The sequence below is a fragment of the Myotis daubentonii genome, chromosome 5 (assembly GCF_963259705.1).
Source record: "Myotis daubentonii chromosome 5, mMyoDau2.1, whole genome shotgun sequence".
Classification (NCBI taxonomy): Eukaryota; Metazoa; Chordata; class Mammalia; order Chiroptera; family Vespertilionidae; genus Myotis; species Myotis daubentonii.
In genome coordinates this window covers 83,119,846-83,140,970 of record NC_081844.1, presented here as the reverse complement: position 1 = coordinate 83,140,970, position 21,125 = coordinate 83,119,846, and the positions used below count along the sequence as shown (strand labels likewise).

The window sequence follows — 21,125 nt, the reverse complement described above, 5'->3', positions numbered from 1 at the left end:
AGAAAGAAAATATCAATTGGGATGTATTTTCTCCAATATCAGCTAAAATATGAATTTCAATAAATATTCAAAGTGTAGAGAAAATTCTCAATCAGCATTTTCTTATGGCCTACATTGTCAGACATATAGAAAAAATTCTACACATTTTTAATAAGAATTATATTTGTAACATTTGTTGTTAAAATTAGATCCCTCAAGTTAAAGCATCTGTTTTCAGGCACACACTGGAGGTTACTCACTGATGTTATAAATACCCAGTAGTGCTGACCAACCATGTCTCTCAAAGTTCTCCACCCACAGAAAGGGAGAAAACTACAAAGTTGAGTAGTAACAGTTACTACATATTTCTGCTATGAGGTTTCTTATTAGCAAAGCTATTCAATGAGATATTATCCATACCTTAGAAATGAATAAATGATGATAGAGTGGTGTTGAAGTTTACTTAACATGTAAAAACTAAATTGATTTTCACCAAATATGTCCAGGTACAATGACATCCCAACTTTAGTAATTCAGTATGACGCCCATAACAGGTATTAAATAGAAGTAATTCATCCCTGGCCGGTCTGGCTCAGTTGGTTGGAGGGTGGTCCAGTACATGGCTGGTTCCACTGAGGCTGGCTGGATCCTGGGGGGTGGAGGGAGCCCCTAGGTCCAAACCCCCACAGGGTAGCAAAGGGGAGGCAACAGATCCATGTTTCTCTCACTCATGGATGTTTCTCTCTATATTTCTTCTTTCCTCTCTCTAAAATCAATTTTTTTAAAAAAGATATCCTTGGATGAGGATCTTTTTTAAGTAATTCAGTACCTAATGAATAATTGTTCAACATATGGTTTATAATGATTCTCAATTGGAAGTGGAAACAAACACAAAAATAGCTATAAATTTAAGGTATTCACTTTCTGGTAATAAATTAGACCAGATACCTAAAAATAAATGAATAAAAACTATTTAAATGTACTGTATAAGTAATAAGAATATTTTCTAGACTAAATTAATAAATATATTAATACATAAAATATAAGAGCAACCTACCTTCCCAGTGGAGTCAAAAGAAGCTTCTGGATCTCCCACTGCAACTACAGATCCAGGAGGACCTGGAGGAAGACTAGGGCTAAAGGCCATGAGGTCCGTCTTGGGCGGCCCCTCCCCAGAGCACACCCTCTGCCGCTTCTGCTGTGAGTATGACCAGCTCCCCACCGCGCTGGAGCACACCAGCACGGGCTTCCCCGGCCCGCACGCACCCTCGGTGGGCGGCGCCAAACAACGCAGAGCCGTGTACAGCAGCAATGAGAGCACCAACAGGCTGGACACCGCGCAGATGGCGATGATCAGGTACACGTTCACGTCCAACAGCGCTGTCTCCACGACCGCAGCACCAGAAGTTGCCCGCAGCGAGGTCTTCGGCACCTGGCCGCTGTCCACCAGCGACAGCAGCACAGTGGCCGTGGCCACCAGCGCCGGCTCACCATGGTCCTTCACCAGCACCAGCAGGCGCTGCCGCGGAGAGTCCGCCTCGTCCAGGGCGCGCGTCGTGCTGACCTCGCCCGTGTACAGCCCCACGCGGAACGGGCCGCGCGCACCACCCGCCGCCGGCAGCAGCTCATAGCACAGCCACGCGTTGTAGCCCGAGTCCGCGTCCACCGCGCGCACCTTCGCCACCACCTGGCCCGCGCCCACCGACCGCGACACCAGCTCGCTCCCAGCACCGCCCGGGCCGCCCGGAGCCGGAGGCAGCAGCGCGGGCGCGTTGTCGTTCTCGTCCAGCACGAACACCTGCAGCGTCACGTTGCTGCCCAGAGGAGGCTCGCCCGCGTCGCGCGCGCTCACCTGGAACTGCAGCAGCTCCAGCTCCTCGCGGTCCAGAGGCTGCAGCGCGTACACCTGGCCGCTCTCCGCGTGCACCGACACGTAGCTCGACAGCGCGCGCTCGCCCACCCGCCGCTCCACCAGCGAGTAGGACACCAGCGCGTTCTCCTGCGCGTCCGAGTCCCGCGCCGACACCGTGAAGATGTGGCGGCCGGGCGGGTTGTTCTCCTTCACGAACACCGTGTACTCGGGCTGCGCGAACAGCGGCGCGTTGTCGTTCACGTCGGCCACCTCCACGGACAGGCTGGCTGTGGCCGACAGAGAAGGCGAGCCCCCGTCCCGCGCGGTCACTACTACAGCGTAGTCCGACACGCTCTCGCGGTCCAGGGCGCTGTCCAGAACCAGCGAATAATAATTCTTGAAGGTGGACACCAGCTTGAAGGGGGCATGGGATGACAAGGTGCAGGTTACATGCCCGTTGACACCGGAGTCCAAGTCGGACACACTGATTAAGGCAATCACGGTACCCAGTGGCGCATCTTCTGGGACTGGAAGGGACATTGAAGTCAAGGAAATCTGAGGGGCGTTGTCATTAATATCTAAGACTTTTACCAACACTGTACAATGACCCGCCATCGGTGGGTGGCCTCTGTCCGTGGCGTCAATGCGGATTTTATAGGATTTCACTTTTTCAAAGTCCAAATTATTTCGAATTTTTATTTCTCCACTATTAGAATCTATGCTAAACTGATCAATAACCATGGGTGGAACAAAGCTATTAAAAGAGTAAGAAACCTCCTGATTAGTTCCTTCGTCGCGATCAGAAGCATTCAGTCTGATAACTATGGTTCCGTTGTCTGAGTTTTCGAATGTTCTCACTTCATATTCAGACTGCTGGAAACGGGGAGCATTGTCATTCACGTCCATCACGGTGACCAGCACCTGAACGCTGCCCGTGAGCTCAGGTTTGCCTCCGTCGGTGGCCGTCAGTAATAAGTTGTGTGTTGGAGTTTCTTCTCGGTCCACAGATTTCCTTAACACGAGCTCAAGTTGCTTATTCTCCCCATTTTTTGAATTCACATCTAGCGTGAAGTAATCGCTGTAGCTAAGCCTATAGGTTAAAATGGAGTTCGCTCCCATATCTGCATCCCAAGCGCCCTCTAGCGGAAACCGAGAATCTGGCAGTCTGGATTCTGAAACATGCAGCTCTTGCTCCTTTACCGGGAACACGGGCGGGTTGTCGTTAATGTCCTTCACCTCCACCTCCACGTGGAAAACCTGCAGCGGCCTCTCCACCACCACCTCCAGGTGGATGCTGCACTCAGCCCTCCGCCCGCACAGCTCCTCGCGGTCGATCCGAGAATTCACAAACAAAATGCCATTCTGCAGATTTACCTCCAGAAGGTCCCCGCGGCCTTTGGACGCCACCCGGAACCGGCGCGGCACCAGCTCCGCCAGCTCCAGCCCCAGGTCCTGCGCGATGCGGCCCACGAAGGTGCCGTGCTTGGCCTCCTCCGCCACCGAGTAGTGAACTTGGTCGCTCCCAGCCTCCCAGGCTGCCAGGAACAGAAGCGAGAGCAGCAGACACCGGGCTTCCGGGCCTCCTCGCCAAGGAAACACCATGTCAAGTACTCGTTTTATTGCTATCAAAGAGCTTGTTTGATACAAAGGCGTACTGGTGCGTTTCCTGAAGTCTTCAATACAATTCCGCTGCCTCCGCCATTGTTCAGCATTTAGAGACGGATACAGGGCTGCTAGAGGAAGGCTGGATCTTGGCTGGACAGAACTTCTTTGTGGACAGCGACATCAAGCGGCTCTAAAGGGTAACAATTATTGAATTCACTTACCTCGCTAAAATGGGGTTCTTTTAATCCAATGAATATTTTCTTTTCTCTTATTCTACTTAATAGTGTGTCTTCACCTTTATCAGTCGTAGAAGTATTTATACCGCCTGGCTCCTTACGTTAACTTTGTTCCAGCTGGGGATCTCTTTCTTCATAAATAAATTTCTTCCCAATATTTCAAATATTTTTTTTAATATTTCAAATATTGATATATACACCTCAAAAGTTGCACTTTACTTTTTCATCTTAAATGACTCAGTAGTGGGTGATTAAGCTCTCCTTCGAATTCATATATTAGCAATTCTCAATGGTGGCTGTGATTTTAAAAACACCTTTATTTAATGAGATCTGTCTTAATATATTTAATTGGAACCTCTGTAGAGGCTGACCTTTTATTCTAGTTATTTTGGAGCAACAAGAGAACCCTTTTCTTACTATCAGAAAGGACTTCATAAAATATGTATTAGCCAGCATTCTTTACTTGAAGGTTTTCTTGGGAGGTAAGAATATTTCATTAATTTGGCCCTAACTGAAGATTTCTAAATTTTAAAACTTAACTAAAGCATCACAAATGGCTTTTACTTAAGTACCTATTAATCCAGATGTATGAGAATGAGATTAACATGTAATCATAATGATATTTTCAGGCACAGAATAAACTTATTTTAAATCCTTATATAAGTGCAAGTAATATGGAAAAGGGGACTAAGAGCATTTTCTGTGAAACTACTTACATTATCTTCATGTAAACTACTATATAGTTCATTCTAAATTGTGAGAAAGATTGTGTAAAGATAACTGCATTCTTCAATATCTCTGTGAGAACTTTTTACCAACAAAGGAAATTTTCCATAGCCTTGGTATGTCAGTTTGAATTTCAAAAAAAAACAAACAAACCCTACCATAATGAAAAAGTGATAATTGGTGGATAAAGATTGGAGTATGGAGGAGGATTTCATATCAACTTCTAGTCATTCCCCCACCCCAAAAGTAGAATTTTAAATTTTTCTTCAAGTGTGCTTGGGAAATGGTTTTTAAAGTATATGTATGTGAAAATAAAAGAAAAATAAAGCAATACAAATAGAATTACAATTACCATCATCATCAAAAGTTAGAATATTTATAGGTTATTCTACAAATTTGACTATTCTTTCAACAAGAGGAGCAAATTTGTTCTGATTGTGTGGATGCAAATTACTGCTCAATAGTAAGTAATTCCGTTGAATATGGGCATCTCTACCTTTATGTAAAAGAACACTGAAAACAATAAATAGACATTCTAAAATAACTTCCTAAGGTATACTAAGATTTTACCAACTGTAAAAGTGGACAATACTCATGGTTGAGTTTGTTTAAGTAAGGTATTGGTCCACTAATGTATAAACATAGAAATGGATGAATAAATCACTATATACAATACTATAAAATAAGATGCAGGTATTTAAAAGAGAGAGAAGACAAGCAAACAACCAGAAAGCTTTTTATGAAATAATATGGCATAAATACCAAGATATAGTAGAAAAACTAAGAGTAGGTTAAATGTAAGCACTTGCTTTTTTAAAATAAAGAAGAAAGGCAGATTGTATATATACATATAAAATCTTAGAGGAAACTAAAAAAATTTAAAATGTTTCAGAAATTCGAAGAGATAAAGTGATTGGTTTAGGTTTGAAGGTGACAGGCTTGTCATTATATACTACTTGACATTTTGAATGTGGGTATGTTGGTTATACAAAGAAAGAACAAAATAAATATACTACTGAAATATCATTTAAACTATATTTTTAGGTTACAATATTCATCATGGGCAAGCAAAAAAACTACTACTGAGTAAGGTAAAAAGAATTCAGTAACTAGAAAAAGAAAATTGAAAAGATAATTCAAGTTCTAGACTAAGCATAAAAAGGCAATATTGAACAGATGATATTGAAATATATAAGTTTTTATAAATAAAAATGTATAGAATATTTCAAATTTGTTTTTGAAAAGCAATTATAAAGACTTCATAGCAAAGTGGAGCATGTAAACATTCAGTTAGGGACTTCCACTATATAATAGAAAGTAAACTCATTATTCCAATTAGTAAAAATTTCCCACAAAAATAAAAAAATAACTACTATAAATCGCCAATTATAACCTACAAGATTGGACACTCTAAAAACAAAACTGCATATTTAACATACCAGTAAATATAATTCAACATAAAGAGTGAAAAAAGTGCAATAATATTAAAAACAAAATTACATATAAATCTATCAATTAAATATATAATAAATTATATAAAAAATATTTGAGCAGAAAACCTAAAAGACTGCGTTTTTAAGTAGCTGAAAATAAAAATTCTTTAGACTCACGTTGTCTGCAGAGCTGGGACCCTGAGGAAGGCTGGGGCTGAAGGCCATGAGGTCCGTCTTGGGCGGCCCCTCCCCAGAGCACACCCTCTGCCGCCTCTGCTGTGAGTAAGACCAGCTGCCCACCGCGCTGGAGCACACCAGCACGGGCTTCCCCGGCCCGCACGCACCCTCCGGGGGCGACGCGGAGCACCGCAGAGCCGTGTACAGCAGCAGCGAGAGCACCAGCAGGCTGGACACCGCGCAGATGGCGATGATCAGGTACACGTTCACGTCCACCAGCGCCGCCTCCGCGCTCGCAGAGCCAGAAGGCAATCGCGATGAGGCCTTGGGCACTTGACCGCTATCCACCAGCGACAGCAGCACAGTGGCCGTGACCACCAGCGCCGGCTCGCCATGGTCCTTCACCAGCACCAGCAGGCGCTGCCGCGGAGAGTCCGCCTCGTCCAGGGCGCGCGTCGTGCTGATCTCGCCCGTGTACAGCCCCACGCGGAACGGGCCGCGCGCACCACCCGCCGCCGGCAGCAGCTCATAGCACAGCCACGCGTTGTAGCCCGAGTCCGCGTCCACCGCGCGCACCTTCGCCACCACCTGGCCCGCGCCCACCGACCGCGACACCAGCTCGCTCCCAGCACCGCCCGGGCCGCCCGGAGCCGGAGGCAGCAGCGCGGGCGCGTTGTCGTTCTCGTCCAGCACGAACACCTGCAGCGTCACGTTGCTGCCCAGAGGAGGCTCGCCCGCGTCGCGCGCGCTCACCTGGAACTGCAGCAGCTCCAGCTCCTCGCGGTCCAGAGGCTGCAGCGCGTACACCTGGCCGCTCTCCGCGTGCACCGACACGTAGCTCGACAGCGCGCGCTCGCCCACCCGCCGCTCCACCAGCGAGTAGGACACCCGCGCGTTCTCCTGCGCGTCCGAGTCCCGCGCCGACACCGTGAAGATGTGGCGGCCGGGCGGGTTGTTCTCCTTCACGAACACCGTGTACTCGGGCTGCGCGAACAGCGGCGCGTTGTCGTTCACGTCGGCCACCTCCACGGACAGGCTGGCTGTGGACGACAGAGAAGGCGAGCCCCCGTCCCGAGCTGTCACCACCAACTCGTAGTGTGACACCTTCTCGCGGTCCAAGGCGCTGTCCAGCACCAGTGAATAGTAATTCTTGAAGGTGGACACCAGCTTGAAGGGCCCGTGGGGCATCAGAACGCAGGTCACCTGGCCATTGGCGCCAGCATCTTGGTCGTATACACTGATTAGGGCAATCACACTACCGAGTGGAGCGTCTTCCCTGACTGGAAAGGACAATGAAGTCAAGGAAATCTGAGGGGCGTTGTCATTAACATCTAAGACTTTTACCAACACTGTACAATGGCCCGCCATCGGTGGGTGGCCTCTGTCCGTGGCGTCAATGCGGATTTTATAGGATTTCACTTTTTCAAAATCCAAATTATTTCTAATTTTTATTTCTCCACTATTAGAATCTATGCTAAACTGGTCAGTAACCATGGGTGAAACAAAGCTATTAAAAGAGTAGGAAACCTCCCGATTAGTTCCTTCGTCGCGATCAGAAGCATTCAGTCTGATAACTATGGTTCCGTTGTCTGAGCTTTCGAATATTCTCACTTCATATTCAGACTGCTGGAAACGGGGAGCATTGTCATTCACGTCCATCACGGTGACCAGCACCTGAACGCTGCCCGTGAGCTCAGGTTTGCCTCCGTCGGTGGCCATGAGCAATAAATTATGTTCAGGAGTTTCCTCTCGGTCCAAAGGCTTCCTTAACACGAGCCCAATTTGTGTATTATCATCACTGTTTGTTTTCACATCTAGCGTGAAATATTCACTGGAACTGAGTTTGTAGGTTAAAATGGAATTTACACCAACATCCTCATCCGAAGCGCCCTCTAGTGGAAACAGAGAATCTGGCAGCCTAGATTCGTAAATGAGCACTCTTTGTTCCGTTACCGGGAACACGGGTGGATTGTCATTAATGTCCTTCACCTCCACCTCCACGTGGAAAACCTGCAGCGGCTTCTCCACCACCACCTCCAGGTGGATGCTGCACTCCAGGCTCCGCCCGCACAGCTCCTCCCGATCGATCCGAGAATTCACAAACAAAATGCCATTCTGCAGATTTACCTCCAGAAGGTCCCCGCGGCCCTTGGACGCCACCCGGAACAGACGCGGCACCAGCTCCGCCAGCTCCAGCCCCAGGTCCTGCGCGATGCGGCCCACGAAGGTGCCGTGCTTGGCCTCCTCGGGGACCGAGTAGTGGACCTGGCCGCTCCCAGCCTCCCAGGCTGCCAGGAACAGAAGCGAGAACAGCAGACACCGAGATCCCAGTCGGCCTTCCAGGGTAATAACCATGTCAAATACTTGTTTAATTTCCAACAGAAGATCTCTCCGCATTGAGTTGAAATGCTGTATGATCCAAGCCTGTTAATGCAAATCTTCTGCGACTGCCATCATTCAGCACTGGTGGAAGGATGCAGTAATGGGAGGATTGTGTTTGAATACTAGCAGAAGCTAGATGTAACTTCCTGGTAGACAGCGACACCATGCGGCTCCAAGGGGTAAGTAAGAAATGAACTCATAACTGCGCTATGCTCTAGCAGTCTAGTTCTTTAAATTTTTTTATAAAGTCTTCTTTTGTCTTACTGTAATAGTAAATCTCATCATGTTTGTCATTTGCAGAGTCGGTTTCATCTTGTCTGACTTCTTTTATAATTTAGAGTAGGGTAAAGGATCAACTTTTTCATAGTAAAATGACTTTCCTTCCAATAATTTATATATCAATCAATTAAGAAAATTTAAGTGTGATTCGAACGCGGTTTGGGAATTAGAAGTGCAAATTATCCTTCACTTTTTATGTACATAAAAAACATTTGCCTATATTTCAGTCATCAGACATGCTGTTATATTTTGCTCTGAGAAAAGAATGTAATTTTAAATGAACAAATTTTATCCAAAATTTTAAAACCTTATAGATTATTGAAGTCCATTATTTTTTTTGTTCAATGAATATCAAATACTCCTGTGGATGGCTCTTTTACTTAATAATGGAAGATAAAGATTTTAGTGTATATTTATATTCTTTGCATTTACAAATTTCTCTGCACTTTATATTAGGCCTCCCCCTTAAAACATTTTCCTTCACACACTTCCCCATCATTACTAATTCTAGTGAAATTTCTACCCATTGTTTGCTGATGCTGTGATCCTTCAGTTTCCCCTAAATGGCCTCAGATTTTTCTCTCAACCTCAACCTTTTATTTGCTTTTATTTAGGTGTTCCCACCCACTTCCAATGTTTCAATTAAGAGTTTTATTTAAGATATTCCCAAACCTACATCTTTCTCATTTCTATGGTTATAATTGTCATTTTCACCCATAGATGCTGAAAATTGCTAGGAACTGCAATGGAAATAGGTTTGGAAAATGATTTAATTACAATTTGAGGAATATGAAGAGAAATCATTACTAACTCCCAAATTCAACCCTTGAAATTTTCATTTCATTTTAATGGCATGAACATTCTCCGTATCACCAATATGATGCCTTTTATTACATCTTCTTCCTTACCTACCCTATTCAAAGTCTGCCTAGAGTCCATTTTTCTTTTCACATACCATCGCATTTATCTTCATGACTACAGCTTTTATTGAATTGCACTAAATTAAAAAATTCCGAGAAATTAGAATCACTTCTATATGACCTGATAAGTGATCACAAGGTAACTTTTCCATTGTTATTTTCAACTACTCCCCAATTGAATTCTATTTTACATACAATATAAATCACTTGTTTTCTTCTTCAACACATTATTTGTTCAAGCTGCTTCTATAAAATTACCTCCATCTTTACCTGTGAAAATGTTAGCTTCACATCAAAGTAAAGCCCAACTTTCAATTTCACCATGAATTCATTCTTAATGTCATCAACTGGAAGTGATTAAACTCTTTCTCAAAAGGAGAAATCAGAATCATAAAAAGAGACTTCTCAAATGGACACATGCCAACATACACCTTCTGTTAAAATTCTGATATACTTGTAAAATCATCAAGACAACTGTAATCAAAGCTCCCCCCAATAAGTTACACCTTAAAATTATAACCTAGATCAATGTAGTAGCTCTTGTCACTAAGTTTCTATTGCAGTTATTTTGAATAAATAAATAGTTCATTTGCTACCCAATAATAACCCCAAAAGAAAAGGGTCCTTTGCTTGCAGGAAGATTAAGACTTGACAAAAGATATATTGAACTGCAGTCTTGTTATTAAAGTGTTTCAATAGTGGTTAAGGTGTTTCATAAATTTTGCCTTAAATGAAGTCTCTTCAAATTTCAACTTTCTAATTTGTTAATTAAAATTAAGTATCAAACCTCTTTCCATTACAGTTCCTAGCAACTTCCAGAAAGCTTATAATTACATTAAGTATAATAATTTTAATAATTCTGTTTATTGGCTTTAGTAGAAAATTATACAATGTTTCTAAAATCATTTATGTAAAATAAGTTAACATGGAAAAGGAAAATGGTCCTCTCATGAGAAACAGCTTAAATATGTATTCAGTTATTTCTAAAAACACGTAATTCAATCTAGTGGGGCTGGTGTGGCTCAGTGTTCAGTGTTTGAGCGTGGACCTGTGAACCAGGAGGTTCATTCCAGTTGGGGTGGGGTTACGGGCTCCATCCCCAATAGGGGGTGTGCAGGAGGCAGGAAATCAATGATTCTCTTTCATCATTGATGTTTCTATCATCCTCTCTCTCCTTTCCTCTCTGAAATCAATAAAATCTATTTTAAAAATAATTCATTCTAGTTAAGGGAGAAGATTATGTATAGAAAAAAAGGCTTAGTCAATCTATGAATAACTTCCTCTCCCAAAGAAAGATTTTAGTTATAACATAAATCAAAGAATTTCTATTTTAAAACTAAATTAACTTGATTTTTTAAAATCTGCCAATTGCTAACAAATTGGTGAGAACTCCCTTCTCAATTTCTAGGATTTCCCCCAAAGTAATGGGATATTCAAAATATTTGAATAGTATGATACAAATGTATTTATAAAATTAAATACATGTGAGAATGCAAGAAATAGGCAAAGCAATAAAAATGGGAATTGACATTTTATAATACGAAATGTGAAATATTAACTACCTGCTAAACCCACATTGTTGTGTGTTTTTTTTCAACAATTGTAGAAAAACAATTTTCTGTATTTGAGATGGAGGGTACCCTTGCCTATGGTAGATTCAAATGTACAGCTTTGTTATACATCATTGTATTGGTAAGCAACCAACTCAAGAGGGAAGTTTGTATCATGGTACAGTTATTTTTTTAATCAGAAAACATAAAAGCAACCATAAGTACAAAATGTTTCAAATTTTTCATTGATTTTTAGAGAGAGAGGAAGGGAGAGGGAGAGAGAGAAACATCGATGTGAGAGAGAAACATCCATCTGCTGCCTCCTGCACACACCCGACCTGGGGTCCAGCCCTATTGGTGCATAGAATGCTGCCCAACCAACTAAGCCACACCGGCCAGGGCAGGACCAAAATTTTAATTTAGAAATGTTAAGATTTTCCTTACTATGAGATTTCACAATGACATCTCACCAACATAATTTAATAAATTGTAAAAGTGCAAGTTAGGCAAAAGCTAATCATTGTTCTACTAAATGTTGGTGTTAATGGGGAAAAATAATGATATATCTACAAAATGGGACACGATAGATCTGGGAAGAAATATGAGACATCCCCTTAAGTAACAATATGTCGTTACTTATTGATTGAAGATATATTGATTGAAGAAAACAAGAGGAAAAGCAAAATGAATACTATGGAATAAGATGGGAGATGGCAGTTTATTTATATATAAAGAAAACATCTCCAGAAAGATAACCAAGGTATTGCAATATCTGAAATACTTAAAAGATGTATTAAATGGCTTGATATTGGAGATGGGAGGGAAACATTTTAAACCATGTAAATGTATTTCCTATTAAAGAATGAATAAAATGAAACCATTCAAGCTAAAAATATTAATCTATAAATTCATCATGAGCATGCTAGCCTAACTGTTTAGATAAACTTGAAGAGAATTATTCCGTACTCAAATATTACTGAAAAACATAAATTAAATTGGTGTAACAAAAATACTGAAATAATTGATGTTCAACGGAAAACAAAAGGAAAACTAATTCAATGACGTAAAAACATTTTGACGTACCATAGTATTAGGCTTTGAGAACAAATAATAACTCCAAATATATGTCTTACAAGCATTTTCCTACATTTCCTAAGATTGAAAATTAAAATATTTATAAAAATTTAATTCCGGAAACAATTTCTATCATGGAAAAAATTAATCCATTAACTACAACCATAAAAACCTTATAAAGAGGGGGACTATTACTGAAATAAACTCTATAATACAAAGCAATTCTCTCCAACAAACCAAAATTAATTTTAAATATAAGCATATTTTAAAATATATTTTTATTGATTTCAGAGAGGAAGGGAGAGAATGATAGAAACATCAATGATGAGAGAGAATCATTGGTTGGCTGCCTCCTGCACGTCCCCTACTGGGGATGTGCCCTTGACCAGAATCAAACCTGGGACCCTTCAGTCTGCAGGCCCACGCTCCATCCACTGAGCCAAACCAGCTAAGGCAATTTTAAGTTAATGAGATAGTACCAGCAGATAACTTACACCTAAAAGAATGGTAAGTACAAAGCCATAATCTATATATATAAAAGCCTAAGCAACCATTACGACTGGACCACGGACCACCGCTGGTAGCTACAATGTGCACTGACCACCAGGGGGCAGACGCTCAATGCAGGAGCTGCCCCCTGGTGGTCAGTGTGCTCCCACAGCCAACCTCCCTGGCCAGCCAACTTCCCAAGGTATTGGCCACCCCAGCGACCCCAATCACGGGCCAGGCTGAGGGACCCACCCTTGCATGAATTTATGCATGGGACGTCTAGTTAAAAATAAAAAAATTGAAATATTAAACATTAAATATGAAAAAAATGACGAAAATAACCATGAATAAAATATTTGAGACTCACATTGTCTTCAGAGCTGGGACCCTGAGGTAGGCTGGGACTGAAGGCCATGAGGTCCGTCTTGGGCGGCCCCTCCCCAGAGCACACCCTCTGCCGCCTCTGCTGTGAGTAAGACCAGCTGCCCACCGCGCTGGAGCACACCAGCACGGGCTTCCCCGGCCCGCACGCACCCTCCGGGGGCGACGCGGAGCACCGCAGAGCCGTGTACAGCAGCAGCGAGAGCACCAGCAGGCTGGACACCGCGCAGATGGCGATGATCAGGTACACGTTCACGTCCACCAGCGCCGCCTCCGCGCTCGCAGAGCCAGAAGGCAATCGCGATGAGGCCTTGGGCACTTGACCGCTGTCCACCAGCGACAGCAGCACAGTGGCCGTGACCGCCAGCGCCGGCTCCCCGTGGTCCTTCACCAGCACCAGCAGGCGCTGCCGCGGAGAGTCCGCCTCGTCCAGGGCGCGCGTCGTGCTGACCTCGCCCGTGTACAGCCCCACGCGGAACGGGCCGCGCGCACCGCCCGCCGCCGGCAGCAGCTCATAGCACAGCCACGCGTTGTAGCCCGAGTCCGCGTCCACCGCGCGCACCTTCGCCACCACCTGGCCCGCGCCCACCGACCGCGACACCAGCTCGCTCCCAGCACCGCCCGGGCCGCCCGGAGCCGGAGGCAGCAGCGCGGGCGCGTTGTCGTTCTCGTCCAGCACGAACACCTGCAGCGTCACGTTGCTGCCCAGAGGAGGCTCGCCCGCGTCGCGCGCGCTCACCTGGAACTGCAGCAGCTCCAGCTCCTCGTGGTCCAGAGGCTGCAGCGCGTACACCTGGCCGCTCTCCGCGTGCACCGACACGTAGCTCGACAGCGCGCGCTCGCCCACCCGCCGCTCCACCAGCGAGTAGGACACCAGCGCGTTCTCCTGCGCGTCCGAGTCCCGCGCCGACACCGTGAAGATGTGGCGGCCGGGCGGGTTGTTCTCCTTCACGAACACCGTGTACTCGGGCTGCGCGAACAGCGGCGCGTTGTCGTTCACGTCGGCCACCTCCACGGACACGCTGGCGGTGGTCGACAGCGAAGGCGAGCCCCCGTCCCGCGCTGTCACCACCACCTCATAGTTCGCCACACTTTCGCGGTCCAGGGCGCTGTCCAGCACCAGCGAATAGTAATTCTTGAAGGTGGACACCAGCTTGAAGGGAACGTGTGGCGACAGGGTGCAGGTCACTTGTCCGTTGGCACCGGAATCTCGGTCGGACAGACTGATCAAAGCAATGACGGTGCCCAGTGGAGCATCCTCTTTGACAGGCAGAGATAGGGAAGTTACGGCCATCTCTGGAGTGTTATCATTCTCATCCAAGAGTTTCACTATTACTTTGCAGTGTCCACTTAATGGGAATGGACTTTTATCTACAGCATCGATGTTGATTTCATATAAATTACAGTCTTCATAATCCAGTTCTCCCTTAACCGTTATTTCCCCACTATTAGAATTGATTGTAAATTTAGATTTTACATTGTCAAGAACAAGATTACTAAAGAGGTACACTATTTCCTTATTAATACCCTCATCTGCATCTGAGGCATTCAATTTAATAACTAACGTCCCATTCGGTGTATTTTCAAGTAATCTAACGTTATACACTGATTTATCAAATTCTGGGGCATTATCATTTGCATCCAATACATTGATCAATAACTGAACAGTACCTGTTAGTTCAGGTTTTCCTCCATCCACTGCAATCAGTAATAAACGAAGTTCTTGGGTTTCTTCTCTGTCTACTGGCTTCGTCAATACTAGCCCTAAAGAGTTAGTTCCTTCTTCATTTGTTTTCACATCCAAATGAAAATGTTCATTAGAATTTAACTTGTATCTCAATTCCGCGTTTGCTCCGATATCCATATCAAATGCGCCCTCTAGCGGAAACCTGGAATCTACTGTTCTTGATTCTAAAATAAATAATCTTTGTTCTTGTCCCAAGAACCTTGGCGGGTTGTCGTTAATGTCCTTCACCTCCACCTCCACGTGGAAAACCTGCAGCGGCCGCTCCACCACCACCTCCAGGTGGATGCTGCACTCAGCCCTCCGCCCGCACAGCTCCTCGCGGTCGATCCGAGAATTCACAAACAAAATGCCATTCTGCAGATTTACCTCCAGAAGGTCCCCGCGGCCCTTGGACGCCACCCGGAACAGGCGCGGCACCAGCTCCGCCAGCTCCAGCCCCAGGTCCTGCGCGATGCGGCCCACGAAGGTGCCGTGCTTGGCCTCCTCCTGGACGGAGTAGTGGACCTGGCCGCTCCCGGCCTCCCAGGCTGCGATGAGCAGAAGTGAGAGCAGCAGACGCCGGGCTCCCGTACTTCTTTGGGAACATACCATCGCAAATTTGGTGCAATTTTCAAATGTCTTTGCACTACCACACAACAGCTTTGGGAAACTTAATTCCCAATTTGCTTTAATTTTTACTTGCTCGCCTTTTCATCTTCAGCCGCTGAGGAAAAAATGGAGTGGCCTTTTTTCTAAGGAATGTAAACTGACTGTACTGTTTTCCTTTGTTTAAAAATAAAATAAAAACGCGGTTTCTAGCGCCATCATGTGGATGAAAGGGTGAGTATTTTACCTTGATATGCTTTATTTTCCTTACATTTGTTAAGTATTTCCTCATTTCAATGACTCGAGTATTCTTTATTTCCCTTATCTCCAATCAAAATATAACCATAAATTTTTAATAAAAGATAAATTTTCATTAAACATTGCAAAATCAATACTAATTGAGTAGTGCCACACCAATCTTTTCTAAAGTGATAATTATTGATTTATTTTCTTTAGGGAGAGGCTTTATAGATACACTAGATGACTTTAAACATTTTAGTTTTTTATCTTTTCTGTTTCAATATATTTTATTTAAAATTCTTGAATTTTTATTATTTTGATGCTATGTTTGTATACTACTTTTATGTTACTCATAAAACAAATTCATACTCCTATTGGCAGTATTTAATATTGGATGTTATTTTCAAAGTAACTAAAACTATTTGAATAGTATTCTTGTCTGAGTTCCATTTTGGAAGTCTGATTTTCAAATTGCTGAAATCCATTTCTTTAATTTCTCTCAATATCACCCAACTACCTTTACTGTTCACTGAAAAATTATAATGTGGAGATTTAAATTTTCTAGAAGCCTTAATCATAGTAAATCAATTTTGGTAAACATCTTGACACAATTTTCTAATTAGATTCATCAAGACAGCATTTCATCAAGTTGCTATTATCGATAAGTCCATGTTGATATAAACTGTGGGCTCACATATCTTTGCTTTTATGCAACAAATAAAAATCCTAATGTCTGTAGATAAACTACTCCATAAAATGTTTGGGTTCTAGTAAGAATTAAAAGAGTGAAAATAAAGCACATTATTAACTGGGCTCACTCTATGTTAATTTTATCTCTTTGAACCCTCCAGTTGATTTGCTGCATGATACCACTTAGACATCACTTAATAAATGTAGCCAGAAGAAAATGTCCCCAATCTTTCTAATGAAAATATATTTAACATTCAGCTGGAGTATATACTCCTTAGAATTCTTTAAATGTTACAAAATCTTCCTTATCTGTGACGATAAAGGGTCCAGGACATCAATAATTCTATTACATGACACTTTTACATATAAAGCATAAATCCCAAATATATTTCCTTAGTTCTGGTATAAATCATATGTGGGACTTGAAGTATTTGTGTGTGTATCAATGTAGAAAACAAATGTGGAAAAGTGGTAATACAAAGAATAGCTTGAAAAGCAATAAGGAATTACTAAAAAAAATACAAAGTCATTTGAAATTAATTTGTTTCCTAGTATTCAAAGTAGTAATGTAAAGAAATAAAATATTACTGGATTTATTTCTGATATAATTATTAAAGTATATATCATTCATTTAATTTTTGGAAAAATCTTACTATCTCTACTGTTCTGACTTTCCCCTTAGCATTCAGATCATCCAAACACTAAAGAATTTAAACACTAATCAACTTTCAAGACTACTTACCAAACAGATAATAACTTTTAAATATTTTAATGCACAATAATAAAAAGGAAAATTATAATCAATGTGTCAAAAATATCAGTTAACATTGATACACCTTCTATTACAGATCCATGGTAATATGAAACTATAGTATAAATAAATTACTTGGAAAAAAGCAAATATTAAGTATTTAACAGCCAAACTGACAGTGTGGTATTTACAGTGTTTGCATAGTAATTGTATAGACAGAATATTTTCAGTATATATTTAAATATTTTTTAAAAGATACTAACTGGAGAAAATGTCATCAACACTATCACATGCTTCTCTTAGTTTATAATATTTTCATGTAACTACAAAGATATTTCAGGAGAAAACAAAACTCTTGACATTTGATCCACCTTTTCATCTGTTAGATTATATTAAGCCTTTGAATTATCATCTTGCATTTGTCTTTTAATGCTCAACTCTTTTTTGGAGGTTACTTTCTCAACAATTATAGACTTTCTAATCTTAATTCTATAGATGGCTCCATAGGTAGAGAAAATTCTTTAAATCTTTTTCCAAACCATTCTTCCAATCAAGTATTATAGATTACTTCATTGACTGAACTTTTCACTAGCTAGTTTCTCTGGAAATTTCAGTTACAGTTAGGCCCCACTGCAGAAATAAAAACCCTCCATTGACACTGAATTTAGGTTAAGAAAACCAGGTAGCTTGGAGACGTCTCTTCCTAATTTACTGGGAAGTACTCAGGAAGATTTTACACTAGAAAATTTAATTTTTCATCGGAGTCTAAATGTTCTTTATTTGCTACAAAGCCAGAATAAAATTTTAATAAGCTATAATATATTTTGCTCCTATCTATAGAAAACTCTATAGGTCTATCACACTGCTAAGAAATAGCAGGAGAAATCAAAGTAATCTTTTAAAGATTTATAAATAATTTATGCACCTGGGTCAAATTTGACCAAAATTATGTATAAAAATAATTTATCCTATGAATGCATATTGTGTGTATACCATACATATCTTTACATTACTTTTATAATGGTTCAACTTTCCTATAAAGTATTGAGCTAAAATATTTATATTATATATCCATTCTGAAGAGAAAATCTGAGTATTGCTAAAGTGCCTCTGAGAGAATAAGTAAATTAAGTAGTTTTCCTCACAATACCATTGCCTTCATTAATGCCAAATGAGCTCATTTAATGGTGAAAGGGACAGTGGAGCAAAATTCTAGAACTTTTGGGTTTAGTCTATGCATTCACATTAATAGCGTTAGGCAAGTTTTTTTATGTCTCTGAGCCACAGTTTAGTCATCATTAAATTGAGAGAAATTACTAACTCTTAGGTCACATCCAGTTTTAAAATTCTAGGCCAAATGAATAGAATTTAGTGAGGTACAAAATTCCTATAGCATTAGCCAGTATCCAGGATAAAAAAAAAAAAAAGTAGGGTAATTAAACACTAATAAACTTCAATAAGCTTGGTTCTCGTGATACCAATGGTGGGGAGACTATAAAATCAACCTGGGGAGTTTGAGAGATAAAAGTAAAATGTTTGGAAGATTTATAATGATAGATATCATTGTAGTAGATAAAAAGAGAAAAATTTTATTTCAAGTCTTTCCATAAATGCCCTAAATCCACATATGTGGAGGAATATAACTACATCTAGAACTACAACTTCCACGCACAATACAGAGAATTCAATACATTATCAAGCTAACTGAGCAAGAGGATCATAAGAAAAAATGAACAATGAAAAAGATGCAGATGATCCAATTATTACAGTGATCCAGAAGATCAAAAATAAACTGTGATTAATGTAATAAGTTTTAAAAATTCACCATAATGTTAATCTATTTCTAAAAGTACATTATAATTCTAAAGTTAAAAATGTCATAATTGAAGGTTAGGTTCAATCAATGATTTTAACACTAGACTGAACTAAGAAGAAAGGGGGAAATGCTAAACTAGACGATTGGTCAGAATGAAATATCCAGCATGTAATAAAAAAGATCAAATATGATTTTCAAAAAATAGATAGGGCATTGAAGATATAAGAGATATGGTGAAAAATTTAACCCACCTATCCCTTCAATTACAGAAGAGGAGAAGGAAAAAACATGAGGCAGAAGCAATGTTTGAAGGCAGACAGCTGAAATTTTGCTAGACTGATGAAACACATCAAGCCACATATTCAAGAAGCTTTAAAAACCACAAGCTAGATAAAAACCAAAAAAATTAAAGCTGAGCATATAATAAAGGAATGGAAAAATCAAAAACAAAGAAAAATTATGAAAAGGAGCTGAAGAAAAAGAAAAAGGCACACCACCTGAACAATAATCTTGACAGCCATCTTTTCAAAAGAAGACTGTGGAATGTCATCTTGAAAGTGCTGGGGGTGGGGAATAACTTCCCACTCAACAAAACTATTTTTCAAAAGTGATGGTGAAATAAGCATATTTGTGATATATAAAAGTTAGAGAATTCTTTACTACCAGAAATATTAATATTATTAATATTCTATTTAACATAGCACTAATGGTTCTACCCAATGCCATAAGACACACAAAGGATATAAAAGGTATAAAAACTGAAAAGAAAAAAATGCAACCATTATTATCTGCTGATAGGATGATTGTCTATATCAAAAAATATAAAGCACTTGTAGATAAATTACTAGAATTAATAACATGTTAAAACAAAACAAAAAATACAACATATTCATATATATCATTATTAAACAGAAATAAATTTTTAACTTAAAGCTGATGTGCATAATGATCACAAATTGCAAATACCCGAGACTCAATCTAATGAAAGATGTATAGAACCTCTACGTTAAAAATTTATAAAATATTAAGAAATTTTACATATTATTTAGATAAATAGACCATGTTCACAAATTGATGACTCTTTATTATAAAGATGTCAACTAGTTTCATGTTCTTCAATACTAGATTCAATGCAATACAAATCAAAACCTCACGAAGTTGTTTTTGTGGAAAATTTAGGTGAAAATGAAAGAAGCAAAATGGCATTGATGCAAAAAAAGTTACATAGATTAGAACAGAAAAACTCCATGCATATATAATGGACAATTGTTTTTGTTTGTTTGTTTGTTTGTTTTTTTTAATATATTTTATTGATTTTTTACAGAGAGGAAGGGAGAGAGATAGAGAGTTAGAAACATCGATGGGAGAGAAACATCGATCAGCTGCCTCCTGCACATCTCCCACTAGGTATGTGCCCGCAGCCCAGGCACATGCCCTTGACCGGAATCGAACCCGGGACACCTCAGTCCGCAGGCCGACGCTCTATCCACTGAGCCAAACCGGTTTCGGCCACAATTGTTTTTTTAAAAAATATGTGGAACTCATTTTAAAGAAATGGTCTTGATCCAGTTGAATATCCCTGGGGAAAAATTATTCTTGATCCCAAGTGATAGAGCATAAGAGTGCAAAATCAAGAAAGGGGTTATATCCAGAATATGATAAAATTGTAAAAATAATAGAAAAATACAACAGCTATAGAAAAATAGGCAGACTATGTGAACAGCTATTGCACAAAATGGAATGTAAAAAATATCCAATAATACAAAAGGTGCTCAACCTCATTTATAAATCAAGAAACATAAAACTGAAATACTAAACACACCTAGCAAAATGATAGCCACTTAAATAATCTGGTAATGCTTAGTTTGGGAGCTATGTAGAACAATAGGAAGTCTCATACACTCTAGCACTAATGTAAACAGGTAAATGCATTTGGGGAAAATTGTTTGGCATTATGTATTAAAGATGAAGATATGTACATATTCTATGTTCCACTAATCTCATTCATAGTTTTAAAAATGAGAAAATTGTATACATGGGTACTGAAAATTTTACACATACATTTATAGCAGCACTATTTAAAATAAGCATAAAGAGAATGCAGAGGACACCAAGATGGCGGCATAGGTAAACACCGGAGTTTGCTGCCTCGAACAACCACTTCAAAAATACAACTAAAAGACAGAACGGACATCATCCAGAACCACAAGAAG

The 21,125-nt window shown here is 40.9% G+C and overlaps 2 protein-coding genes across 4 annotated transcripts in view; both read right to left on the bottom strand.

The window, feature by feature from the left end:
* LOC132235739 (protocadherin alpha-C2) overlaps positions 1-21,125 on the bottom strand; it is a 158,141-nt gene that overhangs the window by 117,754 nt on the left and 19,262 nt on the right. The window contains exon 1 of one of the 3 annotated variants that reach the window (XM_059698609.1): positions 6,009-8,455. The exons of 1 other annotated variant lie outside the window; for it this stretch is intronic. In XM_059698609.1, the coding sequence (XP_059554592.1) occupies positions 6,009-8,405 (2,397 nt within the window). In that variant the 5' untranslated portion in view covers positions 8,406-8,455. Of the gene's footprint in view, positions 1-1,036; positions 3,541-6,008; positions 8,456-21,125 lie in introns of those variants that run through there. One more of the 3 variants, XM_059698613.1, reaches the window with a different exon arrangement.
* LOC132234428 (protocadherin alpha-5-like) lies at positions 9,380-15,646 on the bottom strand. The gene is made up of 3 exons (XM_059695404.1): positions 13,045-15,646; positions 9,860-9,936; positions 9,380-9,409 (listed from the first exon to the last, which is right to left on the bottom strand). The coding sequence occupies exons 1-3, from the start codon at positions 15,419-15,421 to the stop codon at positions 9,380-9,382; spliced, it is 2,484 nt and encodes an 827-aa protein (XP_059551387.1). The 5' UTR covers positions 15,422-15,646.

Bases quoted from the DNA above. Each gene is read 5' to 3' on its own strand.
- LOC132234428 (XM_059695404.1), bottom strand. From the start codon at position 15,421: ATGGTATGTTCCCAAAGAAGTACGGGAGCCCGGCGTCTGCTGCTCTCA. The intron at 9,937-13,044 runs GTTATTTTCGTC...AATCACTTCCAG, and splicing joins TCTCAAATATTTTATTCATG to TTGATGACATTAAGAATGAA. The intron at 9,410-9,859 runs GTAAAGATGGAG...TTTCCATTGCAG, and splicing joins TGAAGCTAACATTTTCACAG to TTCCTAGCAATTTTCAGCAT.